Below are 14236 nucleotides of genomic sequence, written 5' to 3' on the forward strand. Positions count from 1 at the left end.
AAAGGGCAGTAAAAAAATAATGGCTACATAAACTAGCATGAATACAAATAATGAGTCACCTCTTTGGATGGAACAGCCAGCATGAGAAATGTCAATTGCTACTGAGGGAAATAAAGGATTAGATAAATGTATATTAAAAGAGGGAAAATACAGCTGTGTGGTGGGTGGTAGTTTATAGGCTTTGTGACTGCGTTTTTTATGTACGCCTTACCAAGGAATGCCACACCTCAACCATGTCCCATATCAGAGCTACTAAGCATTAAAGACATGAATATGTTTATTCAGATTTGGAGAAATATATGCTATTTTTTTATTGAATCTCCCTGAAATTGTGTTAGAACACCGAGCAGTGTTGAAGAGGAAATAAAGTAGTTAATGACTTACTGGACAGGCTTGGAGGACTGGGATCTGAACTTGCTGAATTCCCCTGGAGCAGTCCACTCGGTACCCAACTGAAATAATAATCATACAAATAAAAAATAAAGCAAGGGTGAGAAGTCATTACACTGTTACAGATTGGCCTGAATATTCAAACTATATACACTTTACAATGTCAGTATTGCAAATTAACAAGTAATTACTTGACTTCTGAAAAAAGTATGTATATACTTTATAGACCATACATAAAAATGAGCTGCAATCAACTGAGGCACTCATGAAAACCAGAATAAGATAATGCATTTCACAGGGTTTCTGCAGGGCACAAAATGTCATGCGAGTCAGAAAACTTTCCTCCCTGCACTTTAGAACAAAAATGTTTGTGTGCTTTCACACCCCAAAATCAATTTGAATTACTCATCGAAAATAGCAATCTTCAAGTCCCAATAACGTAGATCCTAACGGTTCTATCCTGGCATCAGTACATTTCAGAGAAGAGGATAAACATGTTCACAGCTCTGTACCTCTCACTTCGTCAAGGATGGCTGAGATACCTCCATATACATATAGCGCATAAGGTGAGAGCTGATGAAAAGAAGGAACTCAGCCAGACCCTATTGCCAACTCCAAACCAATCCAGATTGTATGTATACAACATAAGAGAGGAAGGAAGTCTGGTGAGTAATTGGGATCTCTGTGAATGTTGGGCCTCAGCTAAGTGTCCTACCCACACAAACTTGTAGAGTTTTTCCTCTTCAAATCAGGATGGAGAAATACATACACACATGAAAAAGAGCACACTGAGAATAAAAGCCTTGTGGGCTGAAATTTACCAGCACTTTGTGATATTTTTCTCTTCTGTTAATTCTCTTCTGATGTCAGATTCTCCAAAGATAAAAACCATACCACTTGTTGTAAAGACCTACCACACACTACCTGAGTTCTGCACTTGAAGCTAAACAAAACCTGCCACCCCCCGACTAGAAGAGCAGCTCTTTCTTATCATACTCCACTATATGACTCCAGTATAATAATATTGCTGTTCTTGTTTTTTGTAAAGGGCCAGAGAAAGAGCATGTGAAATCCAAGCTACATTCAATATTCTAACAAGACTTTGAAATGGAGGTGGGATTAAATGTTTCAAGAAATGAGCCAAACAAGCTTCCATGATCTACTTTCTCACCTCGAGAGGCTGGGTTCAAAAAAAGTTGCAGAGTCTCATCTCAGGTAGCCCATGATGACAGATTTTTTTTTTTTAGATTGGAAAACTAGGGCAAATTTAATTAGAATTCTCCCTACTGCGACTCTAACAAAAAATATAAGAAACAAATCGGAGATAGTCACTGTTTAATTGTTTGTGTGTGATAGGCTTATTTAGGGAAATTACATGCCTTTGATTATTAATCACATTTTCCCTGGTTTTGATTTTTAGTGCAACGTTTTTTGTTCAAAGATGAAATGCTTGAAAATGACCATGCAAACTTTTCAAGTAGAGCCAAAAAAATGTTATCCCTCCTAAAACTGCTCAATTAGCTGTTTATGCATCTATTGGTGGAGTAACTTCCACATCTACACCCACAGACATACATAACATACAGATATCAATGGAAGCTGGTTTACTTCAGGTACCCTGAGACACATCCAACATTAAACACAACATTTGCTTGCCCTCTTCAATTATATTATTTTCGCAAAATCAAAACAGCACTGGCTTGCCGTCTGTAAGAGTTTGTTGTACTTTTATTGAGTGGGAATGCTGTAGCTTTGAACTTCCTGCAAGCCTGGGCAGAGGTATTTGAAACTGAAATCGCATTAATACTAAATGGCCAAACGGGCTGCAACATCTACATTTTGTTTGAAGTCCAGAGGCAAATGAACTCCTAAGAGGTTCAATACAATTTTCAAGTTACCCATTCCTTTTGATATGGAGTTGAAAAGTACTGACAGAAAAGCAAACCTGATGGCAAAGACTAAATCAGAATCCACAGGCACTTTTATGAGGTCCACATGAACTCAGTTATATTAATACTATATAAGAACTCACCTTCAGTTTGGGCTACAATTTGAGATCTTCAGTAACAATCCATTCCAAAGTTCTTTCGGCTACACAATATGAAGTTGAATATTTAAACCCAAACCATTACAGTGTTGATAGATCAGTGCACACTTATTAATACGATTATTTTATTATAGTGGGATCTTGGAATGTGGACAGAAAATATATGTTTATTTGTTTATGATTCCTTTTTGCTATGCAAATCTCTATCATCGTGCCTGAGCGCTTCACCCTTTGCTTTGCAACCTCAAGAATTCTTCACAAAGCTCAAGTCTTGGTTTTCTTCTCATGCAGGAATTACTCAACTGCACATTTACTTTGAGGTGTGCACTTCTCTCTGACAGGGATTACCTGGAGAAAAACTAATTTCAATTCACTTGTGACCCTGACTCCTCCAAAACAAAAAGGGTAAACAATAAAAGAATACAAATAGACCTGCAGTTGGAGATTGCTCTCTATCCATACCAACCCTATTTGTGACAGAATAAAATTATCATTTTTATTGGCTTTACAGAACTTTACAGAAAAAGTAGGTAATTTTTGAACATAAGATATATTGGTACATATATATATATATATACATACATATAATATTGGTACTTTCGGTTTGCATAATAAATACTTATAAAAACTTATATTGTTGAATATTGAAGTTCTCTCCTTTTATTCATACTATTTTCATTTGTGAATCATGTTGTCATTACTGGGGGAAAGGGTTATGACACTTTCCAGATTAATGATTAAAAAAAACTAAAGAAAACTGAAAGACAAAGCCTTGCAGATGTAATCTATTACATAACATCCTCCAAACCATGGAAACAGTTGTAATGTAGATCAGTACTACAAACAACTGATTCAGTAAAGAGGTTAAGAGCTCAGCTGATAAAAAAGAGCAGATCCTATCCTCTTTTGAGACAATTTAAACAAAACATACAATTGATAGTTTCCTGTTCTGCACTTGGTATGGATTGCAGCATGTTATCCAAAAAGGCGTCAAGATCTACTGCGACAATCCAGCAGATGAGGCGTTATGAGCTCTATGTCTCTGTCTCTCTGCAGAGCTTTATGCTCTTCAAGTTGAGTGACAAGAAGTGTCTACAGGATAGAAAGGAAGGCAGTTTGTTCCTGTTTGTTCAATCCCAACTCGACAAAGGTTTGGACTGTATTTGTAGGTGTTTGTGTGTGTGTGTCTGTATGAAACAAGAATAGATTGTGAAGCAGAACACCATAAAATTAATTAAGTAAATAATAATTCTGCTACTCCTGCCAGTCACAGTGATGGCTTCTATGGGACCCTTCCTTCAGCCATGGTTCCAGATCAGTGGTGAATTTTTGTCAGTCTGGGATGTGTGAATTAGAGAGAAAATCCAACCATGACTGAAGCAGTTGCCATTTTCTCCATTTACAGTGCTTCATATTACTTGAATGTTTTCAGGATATTGAACATTACTAGATAGTTTTATTCTGGCTCGTCTTCCTAAAAGTCCAAGTCTTTGATGTCTTTTGAATTCATTCAGCATGTCTGTTACTTCAATTCCACCACGTCTCTCAAGATATCAGATTAGTCTCTCCGAGGATTTGAGAATGAAATATTAATTGAAAAATATTTCCTGCACAACCTAAACTGTTTTACATTTCTTAATTTCTTTAGACATAATAATATATCTGAACCATACAGATCTTTGTCAGATTATGCAAACCTTCATATAATGGGTTGTGGGAGTGTGAACAGGCCAAATCCTGTGATCACTTAATATGTGATGATTAATGTGTTTGCCATGGTGGCAGACCAACAGGGATACTTTTGTCGGTCACCAAATCAGGAGGGAGAACTTGGTTGAAATGCCCATAATTAGTAGTCTTATGTCAGACTATGGAAGTCAACTGTATAGACTTAAATCAGACGTTCATCAATGCTAACTTGGCTGACCAAACTTCTCAATGATGAGCAACTTTACTTAAAGTCACATATATTAGGGAAAGCAATGCATACCTGGACCTGAGCTATGCATAGCTGAAGGTTACTGAAGTGTTTACCATTTGGGGCAAGGGTTAAGAAAATACCTTGATGTTTTAAGCTTCTTCAAGGTCACAGGTCATTTAATTGAAACAATAATGTATGGCATTAAAGAATACCCAAACTGCATTAATGGATGTAGAAGCAGAACACACATACACAGACTTTCAAAATTGATACCATTCTCTTTCAGAGACATAACTAAAAAAGACGGCAAAGCACACAAGGTGAATGCTAAAACAGGTCCGGATTTTATATAACATCTGACACTGGGAGAGAACTTGGTTTGAGGCCGTCAGTACAAGTAAATGATGCGACCTAGCGTGGGATATGGATTGTTAAGTATTCAATCTGCTGTTGCTCAACATAATTAAGATGTCAAGTCTTATTTCTGAGACACAGATCCGTAACATTTACAAAAGACCAGGTTCGGCAGGGTGCCGAAAGGAGACATTGCCAAGGATGAAAACAAAGGCTTTCAGTTCATGTCAGGAACACTGAATTCTGCGTCTGTGAAAGCTTAGTTTTAATTCAGGGGTAGCAGGTGTGTCAAATTGCACATCCTTGCTTTAGTATATCTTATCTAATATGAAGAAACTAACTTGATCAGACTCCTCAAACAGATCATGCTTTCCCTGCAGTACATGCTGTAGTTCCATAGAATAAATAATCATCATCATCATAAACATGAACCCGTGTTTCTGTGGCACATTTATATCACTGAGTAATATTTCCTTGTGATGCCAAATCTCCCACACTGCAATATACTGTCTTATTAACAGCCTTCAACCCACAGTCTCGACTGCATGAAAAACCACCGCCCTGGCTCCCACATCTTTATTGTCTGGAGGTTTTTGGCTTCTTATTTGCTATGAAGATGATGTTTTCCTGTCTGATTAACAGCTATCAAGCTTAGGTTTACCTCATTGGCATTGCTACTTCCACTGCTTTAACTATTCATGCCAAGATAATATCCTGGGGTTATCATGGAATATTACTCTGACTAAAGAAATGCATGTTGGAAACTGTCTCAATTAAATTGGTATCACTGAAAAGAATGTATGTTTGTTTAATTCTGATGTACATTGTGAATGGAACAGCCTATATTTTTATTTGTCTTCAACACTATTTGTTTGTGGATTTGTTTAGGATTTGGCCATCACACAGACTGTCAGGGTTTGGGCTGTTAGCTTTAAATCATGTTCTGTTTTTTGTGATCCTCCAAGGCCTTGTGAAATAGACACTTGGAATCCACAGAGGATTTTCTCAGGGGTCAAAGTGTCCAGCTTCCTTTTTGTTTGGACACCTCCTACATGGCCGGGGTCTGTTGCGATGTGGCACTGGATGCCAGCAACTCGCTGTTGATTATCTAACAAATCCACACACACACACAGGTGAGAGCTCTGTGAATCTCTAAAGTAAAACCCATCTTGGGAGAAACAGTATGTGCCAGTGATCTGAATTTAAAACAAACAAACAAACAAACAAAAAACATTGTTAAAGGTGGAGAGTCCACAAGAGACAAATAAGACCTTCACACTGGTTTAAAACCAAGGCAATTCTCCACTTCAATTCCTCTCTTGTAGATCTGAGAAATTTTTCCCAGAGGAATTTTTCGCCGATGCTTCTCTGTGAATGGATCCCAGCCTCCATGAAACAGGAAGTGACCAGCTTCCTAAGGTGGAGAAACCTAAGACTGCGTGTGCATGTGCGTGTGCGTGTGCCTGTGTGTGTGCGTGTGCGAGAGAGATACACAAAGAGAGAAGAACTGGATTACAGAGATATGGTAACTGGATTGGGATGTTTGGAGCTTTGATCACAGCTATTGGATTATGGACTTGGATTGGTTGCTGTTTGTAATGTTTGTATTAATTATTAGTTCTATGTGTACAGACATGCTCACATTTGTTGGTACCCTTACAGCTCATTGAAATAATGCTTCATTCCTCCTGACAAGTGATACAATTAAAAGCTATTGCATCATGTATACTTGCATGCCTTTGGTATGTCATAGAATAAAGCAAAGATGCTGTGAAAAGAGATTAATTAGTGCTCATTCTACAAAGATATTCTAAAATGGCCTGGACACATTTGTTGGTACCCCTTAGAAAAGATAATAAATAATTGGATTATAGTGATATTCCAAACTAATTCATTTATTTAATAATGTCTCAAATCTTTTAATCAGTCATTCAGCCTATTTAAATGGAGGAAAGTAGTCACTCTGCCGTTTGGTATCATTGTGTGCACCACACCTGAACATGGACCAGAGAAAGCAATGGAGAGAACTGTCTGAGGAGATCAGAAAGAAAATACTAGACAAGCATGGTAAAGGTAAAGGCTACAAGACCATCTCCAAGCAGCTTGATGTTCCTGTGACAACAGTGGCAAATATTATTAAGACTTTCAAGGTCCATGGAACTGTAGCCAACCACCCTGGGCGCGGCCAAGAATGGATAAGAACAAAACATCGGACTGTTCTGAAGTGGCCTTCTATGAGTCCTGATCTGAATCCTATCGAACATCTATGGAAAGAACTGAGACTTGCAGCCTGGAGAAGCACCCATCAAACCTGAGACAGCTGGAGCAGTTTGCTCAGGAAGAGTGGGCCAAACTACCTGTTAACAGGTGCAGAAGTCTCATTGAGAGCTGCAGAAAACGTTTGATTGCAGTGATTGCACAACCTTTAGAGGCAACAAAATGTTAGGTTGGGGGTCCCATAATTTTTGTTCATGCCATTTTCATTTGTTTTATTTACAATATGTTGAAAAACAAAATCAAAAGGAAAGTCTGATTTCTATTAAATATGGAATAAACAATGGTGGATGCCAATTACTTTTGTCAGTTTCAAGTTATTTCAGAGGAAATTGAGCATTCTTTGTTTTTTGTGGAGGGGTACCAACAAATATGAGCACATCTGTAGTTAGGGACTTGTTTAAGTGTTAAATAGACTCAATAAGGGTTTTGTTAGCGTTAGGGTTTTGTTTACGTTTTTGTTTCTCGTTGATTTGATTCACTCTAGCACTGTAGAATAAATACTCACCAGTGTTTCCTAAACTCTGCCTATAGAGCCACAGATGCCATGTACAACACCACATGGTGTCATATATATATATATACCGATCAGCCATAACATTATAACCACTGACAGGTGAAGTGACTAACACTGATAATCTCGTTATCATGGCACCCGTCAGTGGGAGGGATATATTAGGCAGCAAGTGAACATTTTGTCCTCAAAGTTGATGTGTTAGAAGCAAGAAAAATGGGCAAGCGTAAGGATCTGAGCGACTTTGACAAGGGCCAAATTGTGATGGGTAGACGACTGGGTCAGAGCATCTCCAAAACTGCAGCTCTTGTGGGGTGTTCCCGGTCTGCAGTGGTCAATACCTATCAAAAGTGGTCCAAGGAAGGAAAAGCGGTGAACCGGCGACAGGGTCATGGGCGGCCAAGGCTCATTGATGCACGTGGGGAGCAAAGGCTGGCCCGTGTGGTCTGATCCAACAGACGAGCTACTGTAGCACAAATTGCTGAAAAAGTTAATGCTGGTTCTGATAGAAAGGTGTCAGAACACACAGTGCATCACAGTTTGTTGCGTAGGGGGCTGTGTAGCCGCAGACCAGTCAGGGTGCCCATGCTGACCCCTGTCCACTGCCGAAAGCGCCTACAATGGGCACGTGAGCATCAGAACTGGACCACGGAGCAATGGAAGAAGGTGGCCTGGTCTGATGAATCACGAGTTCAAGGTGTTGACTTGGCCTCCATATTCCCCAGATCTCAATCCAATCGAGCATCTGTGGGATGTGCTGGACAAACAAGTCCGATCCATGGAGGCCCCACCTCGCAACTTACAGGACTTAAAGGATTTGCTGCTAACGTCTTGGTGCCAGATACCACAGCACACCTTCAAAGGTCTAGTGGAGTGCATGCCTTGACAGGTCAGAGCTGTTTTGGTGGCAAAAGGGAGACCTACAGAATATTAGGCAGGTGGTCATAATGTTATGGCTGATCGGTGTATATATAGTATAAGAGTGTTGTAAATGTAATGTAAAGCACTGAAATTAATGATAAGCAGCAGGTTGGATTAAAAATGTGGACTGCCAGGACTGAAGCAGATGCAGCTTACTTCTTTAACACGGAGGAATGTAAAGAGAAAACCAGTCACTTTTTTATGGATTTGCAGTTTTCAGATCCCACACAACGTGTTTGATTTTGATGAAAGCTGCCTGCTGTCTTGTCTGCATTAGCTGCACTCCAGTGGTAAAGAAGCCTTTGTTTCCTTTCCATCCTCCACTGATATTGCAGCACACACCTCACATATAGTATGCATAGCAGCCACCAGCACTGAGCAATCATTTCCCCAGCCGTGTTAAAGCCTGTCTAGCCAGCATTCTATCATTTACTGCACAGAGTAGCCCAATTATGATTGGATGTGAAAAATGATACCATGGGCACTTAAAACATTGTAGATGTACCACAGAGGGGCATATTGTATATCACAGATTGAAAACTAGTGCTTTTGTGCTCATCATGTGTTTCTTACTCCCTTGATGCAACTAGGCTAGTGCATCGTCTTGGTATGTCATTCACTCACTGTGGGGCTCCTGCACACGAATGAGGGCCATTTCAAATTGGTTTCAACTGAGCTCCTGAGGTACTGAATGAAAAAACAAGAAATAGACTGAATCTGCTCCTCCCGGGAAATCAAAAATGTTTTTATTTTTTTTAATATTGTTTAAAGTTCAGAGAACAAACGACATAACAAACTGTCTCTGAGGGCATGTTGAGGCCCACTGTTTTCTCACTTGGTAAGTGAGGCCTTAATCTGACAAAATGTGCAATATTTAAACTGAGCTGTCCCACAGTGTTTCACTGTCCATCATATACTAAACTCAACGTGATTTCCACCCAAAACTATTGAATTCACTTTAAATACACAAAACCACAAAAGGTCTTCTAACCATCCCAAATTTGCAAGCAACTTAAGCCTCTTAAAATGGAACTGTTAACATGAGGCCGACCAAAGTCAAAGGACCTGTTCACAAAACCTTGGCCTCTCTCAATTCCGCTGCTTCACTTTGAGATTTGATGAGATATGCCAAGTGACAGCCATTTGTTCTTTGTTACTGTCATGCACAAAATCCTATATGAAAATGCTGTTGGCAGTAGGGGGGGTTAATGACTGCAAGGTACCTCAGTAGAAAAGCTATTGCATTGGATGTTGAATTGAAGGTAAATGCTCCTGTCTGAACACAAAAAAGGGTGGGTGCACCATAGAAATGACACAATAGTTTTCCCAATACTGTTGGCTTTAAAAGTGTGTCAAATTAAGGTCACACTGATTATAATATATCTCCCATATTTCCTAAATAACATGATTGAAAAGCATTTCCATTTGTACAATGCCCTTCAACATCTTGATGCCATGAACTGGTCTTTTGTATTTTCCTGGCAGTTGATTACATGCCCTACTGTAGGAAGCATTCTGAGAAAAAGTCATGGCCTACGCCTGCCAACATTAAGCAGTGATGGAGAAAGACTGGCCACAGCCATACACAGCTCCAATTGTGGCCAGCCAGTTACTATTTCATCCTGTAATGTGTTCCGAGGCCAGTGTAAAAATAGAAGGTCGGTACAGTTAATCATTCAAGGGCTTCTTGAAAAGATCCAGTACAGCGAGATCAAAGCCAGCCTGATATGATCTTGATTCTGATGTTACAGAAGCAGGTGTCTCATTTAGAGGGAATTAAATGCAATACAGCAGGCTGATGAAAACAGACGCCCAACAGAACAGGCCTGTCAGGCCGGCACACATACCTTTCCAACGTACACCAGCAGCCTGGCATTGAGAGGGCTCTCATCGGAGCTCAGCCAAAACTCAGAGTTGTCATCGGAGGCGACAGCAAACTGGAAATCGCCTACAGCAAGAAGATATAAAGCAACTGCCAATCAATCTCATCCAATTAGACCAAGAGGGAACTATGTCTTTCCAAGGTTAACTCAGAGTTAATTGTCTCTGTTCTCTCTCGATGAACCTCTTGTTAGTTAAGGGAGCTACTAGGTAGGATAGTTATAGCTATAGTTATAACTGCAAGTGCCACAGCAGCTTTGTACTGGCTAAAAAATCCCCCCAAAAAGCTCAATTGTTTATTCAGGCAGGTTTCATGGGGTCAAATCACCTTGACTTGTTTGTATTTGAGGTATCTGTCTTTATCAGGTGTTTGTAGGTGCAACTGAACATCCCTAAAAATTGACAGATTTCTAAATACAATGGAAGAGTAGTGCCGTATCAAGTTCTCTGGCACACCTTCTGTTGACAGGGAATGGCTCATGCTGTGAATACTATCGGGCAAGCTGGAAATAAGCAAGGGGGGCAGTCAAATATGTGGGTTTATATTTCTGAAGTTACAGAAAACAAATACATGATTAATAGTTTGATCATTTTTTTTTAAGTTATAAATATGATTAAATTTTGTATATTACCATATTATTATCATAACTGTAGCTCATATTCAGTAGTATTCTATGCAGCATTCATGCAACTGGTTTCAGTATAGGTTGCATTATGTGTGTTGACAGCAGCGAGGCAACACTGACCGTCTTTGTAAGGGTGAAGGTAGCCGAAGATTCGGAGACCATAGTTTTTCCATTTCGGGGCTACAGCAAGCTTCTTCACCGTGGTCCTGGTCTGAAATAAGAAATGAAACCCAAATTGTAAAAAAAACAAAAAACTAAACATGAACCAATCAGCTCAAATCTACAGAAAGTGTTGGATTCTGCGTCCCTAACACTCGGTATTAGTGTAGGATTTTTTATTGTTAGTTTTGGGTAAAGCAGTCTCAGATTAGTCCTAATCAGGATCTGTGGTCTTTAGATAGCTTGATAATCCAACAGTCTTGATGTTCTTTCTGCTAATTCCAATACTTATGCTCTGTTTCCATCTGTCATAGAGACTGTAGAGAAGAATTCAGCATTCACTGTGACAGTAGCACCACTGATGACAGCCAGCAAATAGACCATTTTAATACCAAAACCAGGGCCACCTTGTTTGACTGAACACATCTCTCATGGCTGAGGAACATATTTTTATGAGCTAAATCTTTTTCACCAATTACAAAATCAGTGCTTGGAATCACATCAACCCTTACAGTCATTTATGCCATCAAATTCAACTGGGTGAGAAGAGAGAAAAGAGATTCATGACAGGATGAAAATCACATAAAATAAACAGCAGAAATCTTAATTTCAGTTCTATGCACCAGTCCAACTTAGTACTGTAATACAATCTGTGATGCGATGCTCTGCAAAGTGCACAAACCTCATATTCTAAATATCTGAAATATTAGTCAACAATGATGTATTATGGAGAAACATGGACCTCTGGGAATTCACTCACATCTCAGACATATGTTTCTCAAAAACAAATTGCAGCTCCGTTCTGCTACAAGCTCTTTTTGTGCTGAATATGCCAGCAGATCATACAACTTAAAAAAGAAGAACTGGCAAAACCAGAAGATGCATATTTTCAAGGAACTTTCAAAAGCTTCTTACCGGATTTGCTTTCATTTATTATTAATTATTATTATTATTATTTGTGTGGTTGCTGAAATATTTGAATGGAGTTTAGAGAGTAACAACATCCAAAAAAACAACCTTGGAGTGTGGTAAATAATTCAGAGGTAAAACAAGCAGGACAGCAGGGAGCCCACACTTCACCTTTTGTACGTGTTGAGGAAAATCAGCAGGGATTTTTATAAGGTTTGCCATGGCGATCACGTACAGTGAGGGAAAAAAGTATTTGATCCGCTGCTGATTTTGTACGTTTGCCCACTGACAAAGAAATGATCAGTCTATAATTTTAATGGTAGGTGTATTTTAACAGTGAGACACAGAATAACAACAAAAAAAATACAGAAAAACGCATTTCAAAAAAGTTATAAATTGATTTGCATGTTAATGAGGGAAATAAGTATTTGACCCCTTCCACTTAGTACTTGGTAGCAAAATCCTTGTTGGCAATCACAGAGGTCAGACGTTTCTTGTAGTTGGCCACCAGGTTTGCACAAATCTCAGGAGGGATTTTGTCCCACTCCTCTTTGCAGATCTTCTCCAAGTCATTAAGGTTTCGAGGCTGATGTTTGGCAACTCGAACCTTCAGCTCCCTCCACAGATTTTCTATGGGATTAAGGTCTGGAGACTGGCTAGGCCACTCCAGGACCTTAATGTGCTTCTTCTTGAGCCACTCCTTTGTTGCCTTGGCTGTGTGTTTTGGGTCATTGTCATGCTGGAATACCCATCCACGACCCATTTTCAATGCCCTGGCTGAGGGAAGGAGGTTCTGACCCAAGATTTGACGGTACATGGCCCCGTCCATCGTCCCGTTGATGCGGTGCAGTTGTCCTGTCCCCTTAGCAGAAAAACACCCCCAAAACATAATGTTTCCACCTCCATATTTGACGGTGGGGATGGTGTTCTTGGGGTCATAGGCAGCATTCCTCTTCCTCCAAACACGGCGAGTTGAGTTGATGCCAAAGAGCTTGATTTTGGTCTCATCTGATCACAACACTTTCACCCAGTTCTCTGAATCATTCAGATGTTAATTGGCAAACTTCAGACAGGCCTGTACATGTGCTTTCTTGAGCAGGGGAACCTTTCAGGTGCTGCAGGATTTCAGTCCTTCACGGCGTAGTGTGTTACCAATTGTTTTCTTGGTTACTATGGTCCCAGCTGCCTTGAGATCATTAACAAGATCCTCCCGTGTAGTTCTGGGCTGATTCCTCACCGTTCTCATGATCATTGAAACTCCACGAGGTGAGATCTTGCATGGAGCCCCAGACCGAGGGAGACTGACAGTTATTTTGTGTTTCTTCCATTTGTGAATAATCGCACCAACTGTTGTCACCTTCTCACCAAGCTGCTTGGCGATGGTCTTGTAGCCCATTCCAGCCTTGTGTAGGTCTACAATCTTGTCCCTGACATCCTTGGACAGCTCTTTGGTCTTGGCCATGGTGGAGAGTTTGGAATCTGATTGATTGATTGCTTCTGTGGACAGGTGTCTTTTATACAGGTAACGAGCTGAGATTAGGAGAGTCCCTTTAAGACAGTGCTCCTAATCTCAGTTTGTTACCTGTATAAAAGACACCTGGGAGCCAGAAATCTTGCTGATTGGTAGGGGATCAAATACTTATTTCCCTCATTAACATGCAAATCAATTTATAACTTTTTTTACATGCGTTTTTCTGGATTTTTTTGTTGTTATTCTGTCTCTCACTGTTAAAATACACCTACCATTAAAATTATAGACTGATCATTTCTTTGTCAGTGGGCAAATGTACAAAATCAGCAGGGGATCAAATACTTTTTTCCCCCACTGTACAATGTACAGCAGTGATGTGTATGAGGTGACCCTTGCATTCAAATCAAAGGTGGGGCTTTGTAACATTTTATGGGTCCAATACAACGGTAGCTGGAAAGGCCATAACCGATAGCCCGACAGCTAAAGCCATCATTCATAAACCTCTTCTTTATGTTGATGGTTATTGGCTTGCTAAGCATTAAATCAGCAGTTCATGTTGCGTGTCTTTTCATTCCATGATAGCACGTGCCAACTTACATGAGGGTAGAGAGGGAAGTGGAGGTTCTTTCTCAGTTGAGCTACGGAGGCCCCGCACCAGTCCTCAAACACATGGAGATTGGCCTGTCCTTTGTACTGTGGAGCAAGCACAGGACAGACAGGCTGTTAGAGGAAACAAAACAGGAAAAAACAACCGTCTGGTAAGCAAAAG

General features: G+C 39.9%; 1 protein-coding gene across 1 annotated transcript in view; it reads right to left on the reverse strand.

Annotated features, from left to right (window-relative positions):
* The window catches only part of b4galnt4a (beta-1,4-N-acetyl-galactosaminyl transferase 4a), a 171700-nt gene that overhangs the window by 49237 nt on the left and 108227 nt on the right, over nt 1–14236 (reverse strand). The window contains exons 6-9 of the mRNA XM_066701130.1: nt 14065–14160; nt 11049–11139; nt 10269–10369; nt 385–452 (exon numbers count right to left, since the gene is read on the reverse strand). Of these exons, the coding sequence (XP_066557227.1) occupies nt 385–452; nt 10269–10369; nt 11049–11139; nt 14065–14160 (356 nt within the window). The remainder of the gene's footprint in view (nt 1–384; nt 453–10268; nt 10370–11048; nt 11140–14064; nt 14161–14236) is intronic.

The sequence above is a fragment of the Amia ocellicauda genome, chromosome 4 (genome assembly GCF_036373705.1).
Source record: "Amia ocellicauda isolate fAmiCal2 chromosome 4, fAmiCal2.hap1, whole genome shotgun sequence".
NCBI classification, from domain to species: Eukaryota; Metazoa; Chordata; class Actinopteri; order Amiiformes; family Amiidae; genus Amia; species Amia ocellicauda.